We start from the raw sequence: 20,483 nt of genomic DNA on the forward strand, positions 1-20,483 counted from the left end.
TCTATTTTCATCTCTTTTCTTAAAGTTAATATGTGTGATTGTGCTCTCATGAACATGTGTAGCTAAACACTTTAATTAGGGTTAGATGGATATTGTTTAACATTGTTTATGGTTTTAATATGATTAATTTTCCCCCTAATTTCTATGTATTCTATTTTATTTGTGCTTAATTACTTTTAATTGCTTGATCACCAATTAACTGTCTATGATTTTGATGCGAGATCTGAGAAGTGAGTGTCAAATATGCTATAGTAGAATAGAACTGAATTTCGATATAGGACGAGAATACCTATATGGTTTAGATAGCTTATAGGGTTTCTGTATTTAATGCCTGTTGCATGTTAAATTTATCACGAGAGTAGAAAGTTTGCATGTAATTGAGATTTATATATCTAAGAAGACTATAAATTACCTTAGTAAACCTGCTATTGCATAGAAATTAATATTAGGAAAATAATCATATTAGGCCATATTCAATAGAAACAATTGAAATCGAAGTCCTAGTTTTTATTAACTTTCAATTTTCTTATATAATTGTTTCTTACTAGTTTATTATTCTTAATTCTTTCTTTATTTTTTATTTAACCAAATAGAAGTAAAAGTTTAATTTTAACGTACTTAACTACACTCCCTGTGGGATCGACCTCACTCCTAGTGAGTCTACTACTTTAAACGATACGTACACTTGCGTGTGCAAAAATATCGCAACATGTGCAATGGCACTGGATTCAGGCAGCCACATTTTTCGATAGCTTTCGCTGTAGTTGACAGCGAAAACTACAACTCTTGAACCTATTTTATGAGAAACTTGAAAGAAGCGATTAGTGATGTTGATAACTTAGCATTCACGTTGGATAGGCATCAAAGCATTGTTTATGCTTTGGAGCTCGTGTTCCCTGATGCACACCACAGTCCATGCTACCACCGTATTACTATGAACGTCAACCACAAGTTCAAGACTAACGTATTCACGAATCATATTTACACATTTCCCTACACGTATTCAAAAATAGAATTTCATAGAGAATTTGAGAAGATTCGGGCAATGAATGTTTGTTGCTAAAATTTATAAACACTACGCAAGTATACGCAATCAAGTAGTAAACTCACACAGGTGAGGTCGAACCACAGGGAATTGGACTAATTACTACTAAATTATACTATTGATTCTATCTGGTAAAAGAATATTTTTATGAATTAAATAAGACAATTCAGAAAATTAAAAATAACAAAGGAAGATTAATCAAGATGAGAAAATAGGGAGACGAATTCTGTTGTTAAGTTACCAATGTTAATGTCTAAATGCTATCCTTCTCTTGAAGTGAATGACAGATTATGAATTAACCTAGCTCTTTTCAGATCTTCTAGGTTCTAAATCTCATGCTCTCTAATTAATCTCTTAATTAAACTAACATGAAATCAGCATTAAGCAATAATCTAAATGTCACAAAGGCTATGTAAATACTTTCGTTTCACATCAAAACCTAGACTATCCAATTTTAGCATTCTCAATTCTCACTTTTCAGATTTCGAATTGAGATCATAAAACATGTAAAAGGTGATCAATCTTGCACATGGAAATTAAACACAAATATGAATAGTATTCACAATCAAGATGGAGGAGTGGCAATTAATCATTAACTAGGAAAAACTTAAACAACATTCATCATTCTCCCTAAATAGGAGTTTAGTTCAAAACATTCATAATCAAATCCATAATTAACATTGAAATAGAAAAGAACATAGAAAAATTAAAGAGAAGAGAAAGAACTAGTTGAAGCAATTGATTCGGGTCGCCACAAGCCGCTCTTCTAGCCTCCTCCTTTGTTTCTAGGGTTCCAATTCTGAATAATCCCTAATTTTCACGAACTCTCTCTATTTAAACCAAATCTCATCTTTAAAATTCGTGAAATTACGAAACTGCCCAAAAATCCCGTCACTGGGGTCCCCGTCGCGACTGGCAAAGCCCCCGTCGCGACGGGGTTAAACTTTGAAACTTCGAGATCCTCTCTGCCAGTTCCCGTCGCGACTGGCATGTTCCCAGTCGCGACTGGAACAGGCAGCGACACAAACTTTGGTTTTTCTTCTCGATTCTTTCACCATTTTTCCTCAATTCTTGTACATACTTTCTTTAAACACCCAAGGACCTGAAACAAAAGAATCAAGCGTAAAATAGCCCTAAAACTAGAAACAAAGAGTAAAAACTAACCTAAAATAAGACCCAAAACTTAGACTAAAATTAGCCTAACAATGTTACAATTGCATTATACCTTGAGGAATCGGATTTGAGAAATGAGTTTGGTTGTACTTTGCAGAGGTACGCTAAAATGTAATGACGAGTAACTAGGCTGAGAACTTCAACAACACAACTAAGGACTCAAGCGGCTTTTCGATCACTTTTTCTGTAGCATTCCTGAGCTTCAAAGTCCAACAGTAGTTTGCTACGCGAAAAGAAAACGCTAACAAGTAGACGAAGACCCTAACACCAGAAGTGGAGGAGGACTTGGCATTGTAGTTTGCGAAATCTCAGTATTTAAAAATTGACACATGTAGACCTTACACGTTGAATATATATCCACCCTGGAGGGTCAATTAGTTCGGTGCTATAGTGGATTTTCATGAACGAACTTGCACTTGTGGCTTGTTCCAAATCATGAAGTTTCTTTGTCCTTATGCATGTACTGCAACTCAGCAATGAAGTATTAGCATGTACGCACTGCGCTTGCCATAGAAGGATGCAAAATCAAAACTGAATAGACCTAAAACTATTAGATGTGGTCCAATAAACACCCTTATTCTTAATTATTCCAAAAAATTTAAAATTTTAAAGAATGAAAAATATATATGTTTATTTGTACTAGATTTCTTAACTACATAAATTTTAACAAGTTACTTTCTAAATATATTTTTTAATGAATTGGCTTTTATTTTTTTTTTGTGACAATATTAAGTTCCCAAAATTAAATATTAATAGTTTTGTTGATTTTTAATTATTCATTTATTTCTACATTAATTCTTTATTTTGTTTTTTTTTTGAACACAACTTATACCAAAACCTTTACATATAGTACTAAAATTCTATTATTTTAGTAATAATTGATCAACACCATATTAATACCTTTGTGGCTAAAGATGCTCTTGAGTCTTGACCAAAGAAATCCGAAAGGTGTAGTTATCAAGCCAAATAATGCAAAGTTTTTCAAACTAAAAATGGGCGACCTTTAGAATGATTTAGCGTAAAGTTTTAAGAGTGATCAAATCTCATTTTCTCTGTACAATTCTCTCTCTACTTTTTTTTTTAAAATAAAATTACAGTACCAAACATAACATTCATACCGAGAGGCGAGAGCGTTTGATAATATTTTTATATTTTAATTAATCATAGAAATAAAAATAAGAATTGTGTTTTTAAAAAATAAAAATGTGTTATAAAATCACTTTTGTTTTTAATTTTAAATGTAAAAAATAAAAGTGTGTTCTATAACTTTCATTTTTATTTTTATTTTTTAATTTTATTTAAGTGGGATTCATGCCTGGGTTTGGAGACAGGGTCGTGTCCAAGTCCAAAATTGGGGCTGGAGTCGGAGTCTGTGTCCTAACGTCCAGATTGGGGTTGGAGTCCAAAAATATTGATTAAGAAAAAAAAAACTGTTTAAACAAAATTTTACAAGTGATTTTTTTTTTTCAAAATTTTTAAAATTTAAATTTTTAATTAAAAAATTAAAAGTGTAAGTAGTTTTATAAAACAGATTTTTGAAAAATATTTTTACTTTTTTAATTAAAAATTAAAAAATTAATTAAAAAAGTATTACTAATTACACCCACAATTATTAAATCTTATTATAAACACTACAAATTACTCATACACGAGTAATGTGTGAGACAAAACACACAACTTTTTCTTTTTCCATAAAATCACAACAAACATAACATTTATAGTGGAACAATACTTTTGTTCTTTTTAATCTTTCTCACTCCAACTCCAACCATCTTCATTTCTAAAAAATATCCTAATCCAAGTCTCATAGTTTTAACAAAGTATATATATGTGAATGGGAGGAAGGAAGTGTGTACTGTGTACAGTAGAAAACAATGCACATGAGTTTTGGCAGGCTGGGTGTGGGACTACACGTATAACAACAGCTAAGCTAATAATGGTCAAGTACTCTGCATGTCAATAATGTTACCATTTATTAATATTGATTTCATCATTACCACAAAAGCATTCAATTAAAAAGAATTATGAAGTTTTTATTTTCTTCAAATATTCGCAATTATTTCTAATGCATTAATATTTCAAAACATTATTTTGTGTGAATCATTAATATATGTATTTTGAGGGAATCATTAATATTGTTTAAAAATAAAATTTGGCTTAAATATGGAAAGGTTCGAATCCATTGGGCCTCACAATCAATCATTGATTAACTGAATTTTCCTTCCAACAGAACCTACGTGACCCCACTCAACTGCTCACTTCACCTCACCCCTTCACTTCACTCTTTCCTCTTGAGTTTAATTGAGCCCACTAATCTTTTTATAATTATACTATAGGAATAAAAAGTTGTGGGTATGCTTTTAGTCCCACCAATACAATTACTTTTGTGATATTTTGAAAAAAATTCAATTCAAATTTTTATATAATAGTATAGAATTTTAGTAAAATTAACCTTTGCTGCAATCTCGAATATTCAGCCTCTTCCTATCTATGGCTGATGCATATGTTAAGAAAAATTAGTAGAGTGCTCTATTACATATCATATTTTCTCCAATTATTTTAATATACAGGACACTAAATAATTTCCCCAATTATCATTAATATTATTTGAACTACATTTTGGGAAAGAATATTATTATAACATATATTATTGCCAACAACAATATTCTATTATTTATAAAAATCTTTTCGCTTTGACTGTCAACGGGATACCTCACATTGCCAAGTCTAATTAGAGGTGTTCATTGGATCACATCCAATGGATTTGGACTCATCCGATCCAATTCAATTATTTATTGGATATTGGATTTTGCCATCCGATCCAATCCAATTGAATTGAGTCATCCGATCCGGTCCGATCCAATAGATGTATTGGATTGGATCGGTTTCATCCATTGGATGCTTTAACTGGTTTTTTATTGGATTGGATTGGATCCATCCAATGGATCCAATGGATGAATCCAATCCATTTTAGCCATGATTTCATTCAAAAGAAAAAAAAAATATGAAAAAACATAATTTAAAGCCTAATAATCTAATAATAAACAATAATTTAATCCAAATTCAACCTAATTTTCATAATCCCATAATAAAAATATAACAAAAATCTAACTTAATAAGTGAAAGTCTTAATAAACAAGTCCAATACATCAAATGCAAATATTATATAAAATATTAAATCAATGTGTGCAGGTGCACAATAAAACCTATTAATAATTAATATATTTTTTTAAAACAAAACAATTAAATATATAAAATTATAAATATTAAATATGATTGGATGGACATTGGATGATATTGGGTTGGATCGGTTCGGTTCGGTTATTCATTGGATCGGATGTCTCATCCAACATCCGATCCGATCCAATTGGATTTTTAAAATTTACATCCGATCTGATCCAATTATGATTGGATATCCAATTCTATTGGATGGTCTGTTGGAATTGAATTGGATAACTTTCTGCACACTCCTAAGTCCCGTGGTCCCACCATTTACAAAGTAAAAAATATATTTAACATAATCTCATCCTGACTCGACATTATCCACCGTCCACGTATCTTGTTGTCGGTTATTGCACATTAATTTATGGACCTAAAATTTTTGGGCATGACCAAATTTTTTATTTTACTTTCCTGTTTTTTTTATTAAGGAAAAAAGAAGAAGAAAAAAAAATCTTACGACATGACCTGCGAAACCCATCCCCACGTTTTTCATCCATTGACAAGTCAAACACCTACTCCACCAGCACCTTCTATCTTCCTTTTATTCTTTTTTTTTTTATGGAAAACAATTATGTTTAAATGGTTAATGATCTATTTGTATATATAAGATTTAATTCTACCAGTTAATTATATATTTTCGTTATTAGATGAAGAATGATTGATGGCCACACATACAATTAAGCTATAATAAAAAATCAGTAGGTACTTGGACAAATAATCCAACGTATAATTTGACTGATTAATTTTACAATTAATAAACAAAAAGAAAAAAGAAATCAGCCTTGTATAATGTTGATGCTGGTACGTACATGGTCACATTCTAGCTAAGTTCTCTCAATTTAAATATATTATAATTTATCTACTTCATACAATGACGAATTGTCTATATGCTTTAATTAATGCTTTTCCGGAATCAACCAGAAACAAAATTAGAACATATATATAGAAGGACTTTAATATTATATTTATAGATCAGGCAGTATATATGTACATGTATACTTAAATAATATACGTACAACTCTTTTCACTACCTATTCTACCAACAAGAAGGGCTGTTTTTGGTATCGCTGCTTGGGGATCAAAGGGTCAGCCATGTGTTGTGCCATATCATATATATGATGATGATGATTCGTGCCAGTAATATTAACTCAACGTGAGAGTTTCGTTTATTTTATTTAATTAAGTAATACATTATTAATGAAGATACTTTCGATTTCTAGAATGTACATATATTTATACCAAAAAAGGTAATATATAAATGTATATACATTTCTTATATCAGTAAAAAGTTAAATCCAAATACTTGAAATAATTAATAACATTTATGGAATGTAAAGTAGGCGTAGTATTGTTTATAATTAATATCGCGTAGCACTATAAATATAATTATTCACGGCGCGAGAAATGAGTATTGTTCCGTTGGGCCATATGCTTTGGGTTTGGATAGCTAGTGTAGAAGAGGAGGTACATACAAACATACGTAGAATACTGAATACGTAAAATTTTTATATTATACGCACAACACAATAATTATTTATATATACATATATTTAATTACGATTAATGCTAAAAGGCATCGATCAGAAGTAGCACCCTATTAATTGTGCTATATACCGCTAGACTGTTAATATATAAATATAAATAACATTTATATATATACATATATTTAATTACGATTGTGTATTTTACATAATTATGTGTAATTTAGAATGATTAATGCCTCAAAAATAACATTCAATTGGTAGTATCACAGGTCATATAAAAGAAAAAAAAATTGCTCTCCTTAAATTGCTGCCTCTTCCCATCAATTAATTCTGGACATGTCATCTATAACTATTTTACATATTAATTTAGTTTAGAGTTTGTTAAAGAATTTATTATATGTTAAATAGGTATACATGAAGTGTACTAAAATTATTAGTGGGATAGGGAGGGCACACCAATTTAGGAACAGTAAATCAAATTGTGTGGGACTCAATATTAATTTACACCAATATAATAATCTATCACTCTTATAGTTCTTGACACCATAATATACCCCTTAACATTTCTCGTAAAACAATTAAATAACTTTTAGTTAGTACTGCTAAAGATATCATGTCTCAATGCCAAATAATAGTGCTCGTACTTTTACACATGGAGAGAACATAGAGAGACTTGCTGCAGCTAATAAGCAAGCCACGTTGATGCTATGACTTATTTATTTATTTTATTAGAAAAGTTTGGATACAAAAACAAAATAAAAGTGATAAGAAAATATTCCATAACCGGTATAAAATTATAATTATGTATGCACTATTGAGCATATATATATATTTATGAAAAAGAAGGTAAATGCAATATTATACTAAAAAGGATATTTAAGAGTAGTAACACACATGCATGTAATTGGATAGCTAGACAGAGCACCATAATATATAATTAATTCCTTATAGAACGGAAATATATATAAATACATGTAAATATTTATAGAAAATTGTCCAATTTGTTGTAAACAATGCACATGCCACTTCTCCCTCTGAAGGTTTTCATTTTAGACCGATTGGAGCAAGAAGATTGCATGGGTGACGTGAAAATATTAAAAACTTGCATGTGATTCCCGATTCTGCCACGTAAGTAAAATTGTATATTGCCGACAGTTAGTATATTTAGAGGTTACAATTCTATGGGGTCCAGAACCAATCATGTCTCCACTTTCTCAGAATTCAAGTGTGATTATTATGATTGATCGAGTAATCGAACAAAAAAAAGAAAAAAAACCTGTAATATCATCAATTGGTGCATAGTAGTGTCTGTGACTAATGTTACTTTTAATTTGCACCAAAGGTTACAGGATTGGTTCTATCTAATTCGTCAAAGCCGAGCTTCTATCCCTTATCTCTATCGATATATATATCACTCTCTGCTCGTTTAAGCACCATATATATAATGAGAAGTTAAGAAAAATATCCGTCAGTGTTAGCGAAATTCTAAAGTTCAAATTGGGGGCCCAATTATTATATAACCTTTTCTTTGTTCTTTTTTCTCCTTTTCTTTTTCCCTTGTATATTTTTTAATTCTGATAGCGAGATGTGAAGCGTGTTCTACTCTTAAGCGCATAGGCACTCATTCCTCTTTTCTTTGTCACCTCACATATGGATTTTCCTTTCATTTATCAAAAAAAAAATAAATAAATAAAAATCATCCGATTATCTATTATCTATTCGCGCACACACACACACACACTAATATATATCTATATATAGGTAACGAGAAGTGTCACAAATATATTATCCATCCTTGCGTATAATTAATTTCTTCAAAGATTTTACTTTTGTAAGTGTATTAAGTACTAAAGATATGTTTCCAGCATCCATATATCTTTCATTTTCAAATACTCAATTTCTTCTTTTATAATACTTATCAAATTCAACATAGAGATATAGACATCTGAATTAATTTTGAGCTTTTACGCTTACTTTTCTTTTTTGAGTGTAATATATTAAAAAGAAAAGCGATACATAGTCATTTTAATATTTATACGTCAACATCTCCTTACATTGCCATGCAAGAAATTGTTTTTCTTCTTGCAGTTATCTTTGGACTTTTTGTCACTCGTCAATTTTATCGGCTGGAAAGCAATATATATTACATAAAAACATATAAAGGGAGAAAAGGTTTAATATCATTAATTTTATTTTCCAATGTTTTCTTTGTAGAAAAAGAACCGATACGGAGAGAACTAAATCGGCCGCCACCATATATATACATATATATTTATCGGTTAATCTGGATATTGATCATATAAAAGATGCAATATAGCAATACTACTGAAGTGGAGCGTGTTGGAAAAATCATCGAATCCTTTCTGGACCAGGTAATATATAATTAACTATTATACTATCTATATAGTGTTTCTTTTAGCTTTCACTTTTTCCCATGTTTCTACTCTCGATTTGTATACTTAACGATATAATTAGCCTCTTCTTCTAAAAGTTTATTCTTTTCTATTGGCCAGTTATTCTCTCTTGTTTTTTCAGCCTTCATCGTAAATTTAATAAAGCTAAGCCAATTATTATTCAAATAATGTAATCAAATATTACATTCTTGTGCATCACACTCGCTACAATTATATCTTGTTCAGCTTCATTTGTTTATATAGTACTACAGTTTACATATATATAATATTTATTAGGAATATCATAATAACTACAAAAAATCTTACTTTTAGTCACAACAAAATTTGTGGCTAAAAGTAAAAAAAATTGTGACTAATTATAAATTATGATTCCTATGTTGTGACTAAAAGGTCCGTAGCTAAAAGTATTAGTCACAAATATTACAATTTGTTGTGACTAAATGTATTTTTAGTCACAATACTTGTTGTGACTAAAACTAAATTAGTGACAACTTGTAACTAAATACTTTATTTTAGTCACAAATAACACTAAAAAATTGTCACTAAAAGTAGTATTTTTTTATAGTGAATCTCTGGAAGAATATGCATCTTAGGTAAAAATTAGCAAGATTTTTTTTTTTAATTATTTTTTAAACTCCGGTATAAATAAGATTTATTTGGTCTTTTAGGAATTTCTCTGTGGTGAATTGATTAACATTTTCGCCCCTGCGTTACCCATGTAAAACTTTTTAATTATATATCTTGAAGTTTGTTATTTGTTTTTGTGTATTTTTATTTTCAGTTTCTTTCTGCATATATCTTTTCAGTGGTGATATGACGAAAAGTGCTTAGTAGGTGCACTAGCTAGACTATAGTAGCTTGAGCTAGAGCTAGAGTTAGAGCTAGCTAGGTAGCTAACCACAGACAATATTTGAATCGCTGGAGCAGAAGAAGGTATGACCGATGGAAGAGTAAAAAAATTATGAGTGAGAGGACATATTTGTATAGTTAGTAATAAACAATTTGAAGTCTAGCCACATTTGGAAAGAGGAATAGAAAGTGTAATGCCGTCAGTCACTAGCTTTGAAAATGGGAGAAGTGTGAAAAAAAACATAACATTTGTTTATATAATTATTATGTTTATATATATGAATAATACTATTTTTTTTATGTGAACATACCCCACCTGTAGATTTTGATTGTCACCTAGGTAATTTATTTAACAACTATAAGTTAAGACTGTTATTTAAATTAAATTTTGATTTTGCATAATTAAATTGCTATTTATGTATTTATTTTTGTTTGAACTTTTGAATTGAGCTCGAATTATTATATCACATTAGTATTAGAGCAACAAAATGTCTAAAGAAATAAGCATATTATAATTGAAAGGGAATATTTACATTAATTTTTAATATTCAAAGAAGACATTTTGCAAATATATAATAATAATAATAATAATAATAATAATAATAATAATAATAATAATGGGGCAAAATTTCTGGGAACTAATCATATTTATTTTTGTAAGAACGGGAGAAATAAGTATATACATATAGGTAGTGAAGTTAATATACAAGAGGAGATTAAAAACAGATTGTATTGTCAAACAATAAAATGTTATATATATTATAGAAAAGTTAAATACCATAACGTTTTCATCGACGACGAAGGGGGGAAATCAAACACAAGGAAAACATACACATAAAAGAAAACGTGTTTTTGTCTATACCTTTTCTTCTCGTCTCTGTCTACAGAACCCCACTTGATAAAAATATTGTAGCTCTTTCTAGAACTCTACTAGGCTAGCTATTAATATAATCTCATATCTTCCCAATTCTTGTACTATGTGTCTTATTTCAGCCACTCATGACCAATATAATGGACTCGGACCCACCATTGTACAAGGCTTACAAGACCCTCTTCGACAAAACCATCAACGAATTAGCCTTTCAAAACAGTAATAACAATAATAATAATAATAAGAACCAGCTATTGTCACCATCATCACCACCGTCAGCTGTCACCGTAGACGAGTGCGAGTTACCGTTGATCGACTTGAGCAGACTCAGTCTCGGAGAGGCAGCAGAGAGAGAGGAATGCAAGTCGCAGATAGCTAGAGCTTCACGGGAATGGGGCTTCTTTCAAGTAATAAACCATGGAATCTCAAAAGGGCTGTTGGAGGAGGTGAGGTCGGAGCAAGAGAAAGTGTTTAAAGAACCCTTTGAGAAAAAAAGCCAAGAAGATAAGTACCTCAAATTCTCTGCTGGAAGCTACCGTTGGGGGACGCCTACGGCCACATGCTTAGGCCAGTTGTCGTGGTCTGAGGCTTTTCACATTCCTCTCCACAGTATTTCGTCCCCCAATGATAATGCTAATCACCATAATAATACTGATCATTTCAGGTATCTTTTCTTTATGAATCACGCATTAAAATATAAAATACTATCGTATCATTCAGTCGATCACTTTTCTTTCATTGTACTGCCTTAGAATTGACGTTCGACAACAAACTTCTAGTCATTAGAATGTACGTGGTCCACTGGTCCTACTACCTACACTAACACTAAAATATAAGAGACTACAATAATAATGTTATTAATTTCACGTTCACGAACATTTAATCTATAAATTTATAAAGTATATGTATAGTATGTAAAGGGACAATTATGGGTATTGAGAAATGAAGAAAACAGGAAAAGTCATTTTATATTCATTCAATTAAAAGGGGAACCACTACAGCATATATATATAGCTTCAGGGAAGCTAAGATCACACCAGTCAACAGTCAACTAAGCAGTTGGAAACTGTTATAACTAACCGACTAAAGTGGAGGGAAATAAACTAATATACAGAATACAAATAGCAGTCCAAATAGTGTATAAGTATGAGAAACTTAATACCCCCCCTCAAGATGGACTGTATATGTCATATACAACCATTTTGCCTATGTGAGAGTTGAGAATGGTGGAAGATAAAGGCTTTGTGAAAGCATCAGCTAGTTGTTGTGTGGTATTAACTGGGATTAGTCTGATTGTAGATTCCTTGATTTTGTCACGAATGAAGTGACAATCCAGCTCTATGTGTTTTGTTCTTTCGTGAAAAGTCGGATTGTTTGCAATGTGTATGGCCGATTGGTTATCGCAGTATATGAAGGCGGGTTTATCTTGTTGAATCTGAAAGTCTTGAAGAAGGTATTGCAACCATGTAATTTCACTGCTGGTAGCAGCGAGAGCGCGGTACTCTGCTTCTGCTGAACTGCGGGAGATAGTTGGTTGCTTTTTGGTACGCCAGGAAATGAGGCAATCCCCAAGAAAGATACAAAAACCTGTAGTGGAACGTCTCGTAGTTGGGCAGGCAGCCCAATTGGCACACATTGGCCGAAAGGTCCCAAATTGCCACCGGTCCAAAAAAGCCGTTTGTGATCCGTTGTGAGCCAAAGTGCTGCCGGTCCAAACAGATACTTCCGCTGTCTCCCCTATAACCTCCATTTGGGACCTTTCGGCCAATGTGTGCCAATTTCCAGTGTTGGGGTCTTTGACCTGTTTCAAAATCCACAAATTTCCCGACGTGTACACCCACAAATTTCCCGATATTTGGCCTTGTGGGATTCTTTCAAATGTCACGTTCGGCCCTGTGGTTTCTTAAAGGTTGTTCGTTATACCCACACTTTCCAGGTCCAAACGTGAGGAGGGTGTATTAGAGTTAGTCCCACATTGCTAATGTGTGGAAATGAATTGTGATATATAAGATGAATGGGCTACTCCTCCCATTGCCAATTGGTTTTGGGATGGAACCTCATTCATCTTATCCTCAAATTCTAACATTAAGTTTCTCATACTTATACACTATTTTGGACTGCTATTTGTATTCTGTATATTAGTTTATTTCCCTCCACTTTAGTCGGTTAGTTATAACAGTTTCAAGCGCTTAGTTATTTGTTATTTGGTGTGATCTTAGCTTCCCTGAAGCTATATATATATGCTGTAGTGGTTCCCCTTTTAATTGAATGAATATAAAAAGACTTTTCCTGTTTTCTTCATTTCTCAATATGGTATCAGAGCCACTTGCGATCCGTTGTGAGCCCAAATTGCCACCGGTCCAAAAAAGCCGTTTGTGATCCGTTGTGAGCCAAAGTGCTGCCGGTCCAAACAGATACTTCCGCTGTCTCCCCTATAACCTCCATTTGGGACCTTTCGGCCAATGTGTGCCAATTTCTAGTGTTGGGGTCTTTGACCTGTTTCAAAATCCACAAATTTCCCGACGTGTACACCCACAAATTTCCCGATATTTGGCCTTGTGGGATTCTTTCAAATGTCACGTTCGGCCCTGTGGTTTCTTAAAGGTTGTTCGTTATACCCACACTTTCCAGGTCCAAACGTGAGGAGGGTGTATTAGAGTTAGTCCCACATTGCTAATGTGTGGAAATGAATTGTGATATATAAGATGAATGGGCTACTCCTCCCATTGCCAATTGGTTTTGGGATGGAACCTCATTCATCTTATCCTCAAATTCTAACAATGGGAAGGACGATCCTTAACTATATAGTCTGCCAATAATTATATATTCCATTAGTAGTGGAGTCTACTTTCATTGTTTCAGAACCAAAAATTTTTTACCAAGATATCTAGCTTTTTGAAAAAGCTGTCTCCCGTGATTGAACCTGTCGTAACATATATAATCAAGGGGGCCGGGTGGGGGTGGGCATATATGTACTATGAATAAAGAGAATAATAAAGTAAAAATGTAATTTAGTTTAGCTATTTTTAGCCACATCTCATAGTCTCTTATTATGGCAAAGTTTTGATATCATGATCAGCAACTAGATTTTCGCACTATAATTATTTTGTTTCTTAACTAGTCATATGTTGCGATATTTTTGCACACGCAAGTGTACGTATCGTTTAAAGTAGTAGACTCACTAGGAGTGAGGTCGATCCCACAGGGAGTGTAGTTAAGTACGTTAAAATTAAACTTTTACTTCTATTTGGTTAAATAAAAAATAAAGAAAGAATTAAGAATAAGAAACTAGTAAGAAACAATTATACAAGAAAATTGAAAGTTAATAAAAACTAGGGCTTCGATTTCAATTGTTTCTATTGAATATGACCTAATATGATTATTTTCCTAATATTAATTTCTATGCAATAGCAGGTTTACTAAGGTAATTTATAGTCTTCTCAGATATATAAATCTCAATTACATGCAAACTTTCTACTCTCGTGATAAATTTAACATGCAACAGGCATTAAACACAGAAACCCTATAAGCTATCTAAACCATATAGGTACTCTCGTCCTATATCGAAATTCAGTTCTATTCTACTATAGCATATTTGACACTCACTTCTCAGATCTCGCATCAAAATCATAGACAGTTAATTGGTGATCAGGCAATTAAAAGTAATTAAGCACAAATAAAATAGAATACATAGAAATTAGGGGGAAAATTAATCATATTAAAACCATAAACAATGTTAAACAATATCCATCTAACCCTAATTAAAGTGTTTAGCTATACATGTTCATTGAAGCACAAATACACATATTAACTGATAGAAAAGAGATGAAAAATAGAGAAGAGAAGAAAAGAAGAATGCTGAAGACCCTGAGCAGTATGTCTCCAGTATTGCAGTTGATCTCTCTACTCTGTATCTGAACTCTCACTTTTTTTCTCTCTGAAATTGCTTGCTGAAATCAACTCCATTCTTCCCTTTATATAGGCATTGAAGGCCTAAAAATATGGAAAAAAAACGCAATATTTAAATTCTCATTCGGATTTAAATTTTTGGGAAACCTCAAACGAGATATTTTTTTTCTGCTCCGTTGACTGATAGTATTTTGGCCATAACTCTCTCAATATTGCTCGGAATTGGACGATTAAACATGTTCTGGAAAGATAAAAGAGAGATCTAGAACTTTCATGTTTTGACTTTTTCCAAAATCTGAACAGAACATCGTTGAATTAACGCTTGAAGTTTCGGCTTCCACAATTTTCTCTATTTTAAATATCATGATATTTTTTATCTTTTCCCCATCTTTTTCTCTGATATTTTTCTAATCTTCTTCTATTTTAAATCTGTAAAAATAAAAGATAACAAGCGAAAAATGCTCCAAACACGATTAAAACTTAATTAAAAATATACTAAACTTAATCTAAAATTAATACTAAAAATAACCTAACAAATTCCCCCAAACTAAGGTTTTACTCGTCCTCGAGTAAAACACTAAATAAACATAAAACAAGTCAATCTCCAAAACATGAGTAATTTTCAAGTAGGTTCAATAATATGATTATGAAAAAATTCACTTATGCATATAATCCAGAATTTTAGTTTAATTACACCCTTGACAGATTTCAATTTATTTTCATTTAGCTCATGAAACCATAGAATGCAATTAACTAACAATTAAATCACTTTATGCATGCCAATTAAAATCATCAATCCACTAGCCCAAAATTCCATATGCTTGCAATACTTACTATTATCCACTAATATAAATTAATGCACAATCAAGAATCAGAAGGTCTTTCTAGGCTTGTAATGTTAGGCTTAGGGTAAAGGTAGTTGAAATGGTCATTTAGGCTTTACTATACCATAAGCTTCTCCAATCATGTCTCCCAAAATATTTTTCACACAATTCCAATACCCCTTTTTCTAATTGCATGAGAGATATATTTTTCAACAAGGTTGCAACAACTTTATATTTATCTTTTTTTTTTATTTGACATTGGTTGTCAGATTTTTCTTTCTTTTCTTTTTTCAAGTTGTTTCCAATCAAATTTTTTTATATTCTCTCAATTTTCACACCTTTTCCACACACATACAACAAATTTCCCATCCAAATTCCCCCAAACTAAAGATCCACTTATGGTATAATTAGGGTTGAATATTTTGGATATTTATGGGTTTATCTTTTTAGGCTCAATATGTGTAGAACAAAGAATAGGTTAAGGCTCAAAAAGGGTAACTAGGATAAAAATTACAAGGATGGCTTGAAAGGCACAATCGATCCAAAAAAATGCCTAAATCACTTTCCTAGTCATGCATAATTTATTATTTCGCCTCAAATAGCAAGCAAGCAAGTTCTAGAATTTATTTCAAACAACTCTCCACATTCCACAATAAGCATACATAAAATAGTTCAATTACTAGCAAATTACCTAATATGATTCCATGTTCTTTCAAGTATAAAATTGAAATTAGTCAAGAATGTAACATCACCAAGCACACAGATTTTTCGAAAATAAGTGAACTTTTCAAATCATGTTATCTACCTACTTTTAAATTGACTCATATTAAGCAAATTGACTCAAAACAATAAAAAACTAAAAATTAAAAATTAAAAGACATAAAACTTAAAAACTCAAAATAAAAATTAAGTCACTCCTCCCCCCAAACTAAAGTGACACATTGTCCCCAATGTGACATTAAAGGAAAAGGAAAGGAAACTTACCTGGGTGCCACATCAATAAGCGGTTGACGCCCGTAATAAGCGTCATGCAAGACAACTTGAAAATTGTTATTGTACTTGCCTTCAAGCTTGGCAAGTGATGAGTTTGAACCAAAGTCAGCACCAACAACATAAGACTTTGGATGATGTGCTTGGGGAGAAGCCTTTCGTAGCTTGTAGAGGATATAATATGGTGTTGATGAAATATATGGATTCAGTGGTGGTTTATTTGTCAATATCATTGATGAAGTCGAATCAATGACGCCATGTTCTTCCTCATCCTCCAATGTCACAGTATCTACACTTTCATCTAACAACCTTTCTTCTTGTTGCTCACTCTCCACTTGGCTATCCATAACCTTGCTTGTGATTTTATGTTCAATGAGTTCCTCTTCACAAGGATCTTGATCTTCAATTGTAGGCTCATTATCTTCCTTGTATTCAACTAATGACCCTTCTTTATTGTAGCAATAACTCTCATAACTTTCATCATTGGAATTATTACATTCTGAATCATGAGCCATTGAATTATCACATAAGGATCTCACCATGTCAGTTAAGCGATTAATCTCTCCTGGAAGTGATTGCATAAGTGCTAGTAGTTTCTCATCTTTTTCAGATTGTTGAGATGAATTTGGGCAATAAGGTGGGTATTGGTGACTCCAACCCTGAAGTGATGGATCCCAATGCCAGTCGTAATCAAAATCTGCCATGTTATTCAACAGATTTATTACGTCATAGCCTCTCATTAATAGAGGTGCTCCAGTTTCCTCTGCTCCATAATCAACCCAGCTTCTTGTTTCATTATTAAGTCCATTATAAAAGAGCCACGTAAAACACCCACTTGAGAAAGTGGGATAACATCTCTCTCCATACTCTTTAAATCTCCTCCAAGCAGAATAGAATGGTTCATTGTGTTGTTGGGCAAAATCCTCAAGATATAGCATCTGAATTTGTCTTGCATGTCAAACTCATAAGTAAAACATTAGTAAAATTAACAAAAAAAATTATAAAACTAAATTAGTACTAAAAAGATAAAAATTTGAAATAACAAAATTAATACTAAAACTAAAAAGAAAAACCAAATTAGAACAAAATTTAATTTTTAATAATATTAACTATCACTCCCCGGCAACGGCGCCAAAAACTTGTTGCGATATTTTTGCACACGCAAGTGTACGTATCGTTTAAAGTAGTAGACTCACTAGGAGTGAGGTCGATCCCACAGGGAGTGTAGTTAAGTACGTTAAAATTAAACTTTTACTTCTATTTGGTTAAATAAAAAATAAAGAAAGAATTAAGAATAAGAAACTAGTAAGAAACAATTATACAAGAAAATTGAAAGTTAATAAAAACTAGGGCTTCGATTTCAATTGTTTCTATTGAATATGACCTAATATGATTATTTTCCTAATATTAATTTCTATGCAATAGCAGGTTTACTAAGGTAATTTATAGTCTTCTCAGATATATAAATCTCAATTACATGCAAACTTTCTACTCTCGTGATAAATTTAACATGCAACAGGCATTAAACACAGAAACCCTATAAGCTATCTAAACCATATAGGTACTCTCGTCCTATATCGAAATTCAGTTCTATTCTACTATAGCATATTTGACACTCACTTCTCAGATCTCGCATCAAAATCATAGACAGTTAATTGGTGATCAGGCAATTAAAAGTAATTAAGCACAAATAAAATAGAATACATAGAAATTAGGGGGAAAATTAATCATATTAAAACCATAAACAATGTTAAACAATATCCATCTAACCCTAATTAAAGTGTTTAGCTATACATGTTCATTGAAGCACAAATACACATATTAACTGATAGAAAAGAGATGAAAAATAGAGAAGAGAAGAAAAGAAGAATGCTGAAGACCCTGAGCAGTATGTCTCCAGTATTGCAGTTGATCTCTCTACTCTGTATCTGAACTCTCACTTTTTTTCTCTCTGAAATTGCTTGCTGAAATCAACTCCATTCTTCCCTTTATATAGGCATTGAAGGCCTAAAAATATGGAAAAAAAACGCAATATTTAAATTCTCATTCGGATTTAAATTTTTGGGAAACCTCAAACGAGATATTTTTTTTCTGCTCCGTTGACTGATAGTATTTTGGCCATAACTCTCTCAATATTGCTCGGAATTGGACGATTAAACATGTTCTGGAAAGATAAAAGAGAGATCTAGAACTTTCATGTTTTGACTTTTTCCAAAATCTGAACAGAACATCGTTGAATTAACGCTTGAAGTTTCGGCTTCCACAATTTTCTCTATTTTAAATATCATGATATTTTTTATCTTTTCCCCATCTTTTTCTCTGATATTTTTCTAATCTTCTTCTATTTTAAATCTGTAAAAATAAAAGATAACAAGCGAAAAATGCTCCAAACACGATTAAAACTTAATTAAAAATATACTAAACTTAATCTAAAATTAATACTAAAAATATCCTAACATCATACAACCAATCATATACAGTTTTTTATGGGGATCATACACCAAATTCATTAGCTCACATATCAGGACTTGTCATGTCATATTTACATTGTAGTTTTGTAATAATTAAAAAAGAATCTGATATGCTAGCATCTTGTCTGGGTGGTGTAGTCGGTTATCACGCTAGTCTCACACACTAGAGGTCCCCGGTTCGAACCCGGGCTCAGACACTTTTTTTAATTGTTCTTTTTTTGATCAGTACGTACTTTATCTAATTGGATCCTATCATATATGCGCTATATTTCGCAGATCTACAGTTGAACAGTTCGCGAAAACAGTTTCGAATTTGGCTCTGAAACTGGCAGAGATCTTAGCCGAGAAAGTGGGCCACGATCCAAGTTACTTCAAAGAAAATTGTTTACCAAGCACTTGTTACCTTAGAATGAATCGTTACCCGCCATGTCCGGTTCCATCGGACGTCTTTGGTCTAATGCCACACACAGATAGCGACTTCCTCACTATACTCCTTCAGTACAACGTTGGAGGGCTTCAATTGGTTAAAGACGGTAAATGGATTGCTGTCAAACCTAATCCGGACGCTCTCATTATTAACATTGGAGACTTATTTCAGGTTTTCTTTCTTTCTACCGACCTACCTACTCCTTAATTTATACATATTATATTTCTTTCTAGACATTAAAGGTAAATAATTTGTGTTTAAAGTTCGATAGAATAATATATTACTGTTAAATTATATATAATTAAACAGGCATGGAGCAATGATGTTTATAAAAGTGTGGAACACCGAGTTGTGACAAATGCGCATGTAGAACGTTTCTCTACCGCGTATTTCCTTTGTCCATCGTACGACACCGTTTTAGACAGTGGTCTCGAGCCTTCGGTCTATACAAAATTCAGCTTTAGGGAATATCGAAGGCAGGTCCAAGACGATGTTACTAATTTGGGTTTTAAAATAGGACTCCGTAGATTTCTTAATGCTACCTCATAATGTATTATATATACGACTTGCTGTTATTAGATAGCTAGTATGCCTGCAGCTATATAATATATTTATACAAGCTTATTCATAAATATATGAATATTAATTATACATGTATGGAAGTTATTAGAAGACTAATGTTGGAACATTTAATTCAAGTACTTCAATATTAATATTAGATATATAGAGAGGATACTCATAGTACTACTTTTGCTCTCGGACATTTTTATAATCTTTCATTTTGGATTTGATGGTTTTGGTTTG

The 20,483-nt window shown here is 32.0% G+C and overlaps 1 protein-coding gene and 1 non-coding gene across 2 annotated transcripts; both read left to right on the forward strand.

The window, feature by feature from the left end:
• Positions 1 to 9,089: 9,089 nt before the first annotated feature.
• LOC115704748 (gibberellin 2-beta-dioxygenase 8) lies at positions 9,090 to 20,483 on the forward strand. The gene is made up of 4 exons (XM_030631952.2): positions 9,090 to 9,296; positions 11,181 to 11,722; positions 19,529 to 19,850; positions 19,989 to 20,483. Exons 1-4 carry the CDS (start codon positions 9,231 to 9,233, stop codon positions 20,226 to 20,228), a joined length of 1,170 nt encoding a protein of 389 aa, XP_030487812.2. The 5' UTR covers positions 9,090 to 9,230; the 3' UTR covers positions 20,229 to 20,483.
• TRNAV-CAC (transfer RNA valine (anticodon CAC)) lies at positions 19,376 to 19,449 on the forward strand. Its single transcript has one exon. It is a non-coding gene; the product is annotated as a tRNA-Val (tRNA).

Source organism: Cannabis sativa, chromosome 1, assembly GCF_029168945.1.
Source record: "Cannabis sativa cultivar Pink pepper isolate KNU-18-1 chromosome 1, ASM2916894v1, whole genome shotgun sequence".
NCBI lineage: Eukaryota > Viridiplantae > Streptophyta > Magnoliopsida > Rosales > Cannabaceae > Cannabis > Cannabis sativa.

Excerpts from the sequence above, each read along its gene's own strand:
- LOC115704748 (XM_030631952.2), top strand. The coding sequence starts at position 9,231 with ATGCAATATAGCAATACTACTGAAGTGGAGCGTGTTGGAAAAATCATC. Across the intron at positions 9,297-11,180 it reads TCGAATCCTTTCTGGACCAG|CCACTCATGACCAATATAAT; the intron begins GTAATATATAAT and ends GTCTTATTTCAG. Across the intron at positions 19,851-19,988 it reads ACATTGGAGACTTATTTCAG|GCATGGAGCAATGATGTTTA; the intron begins GTTTTCTTTCTT and ends ATAATTAAACAG.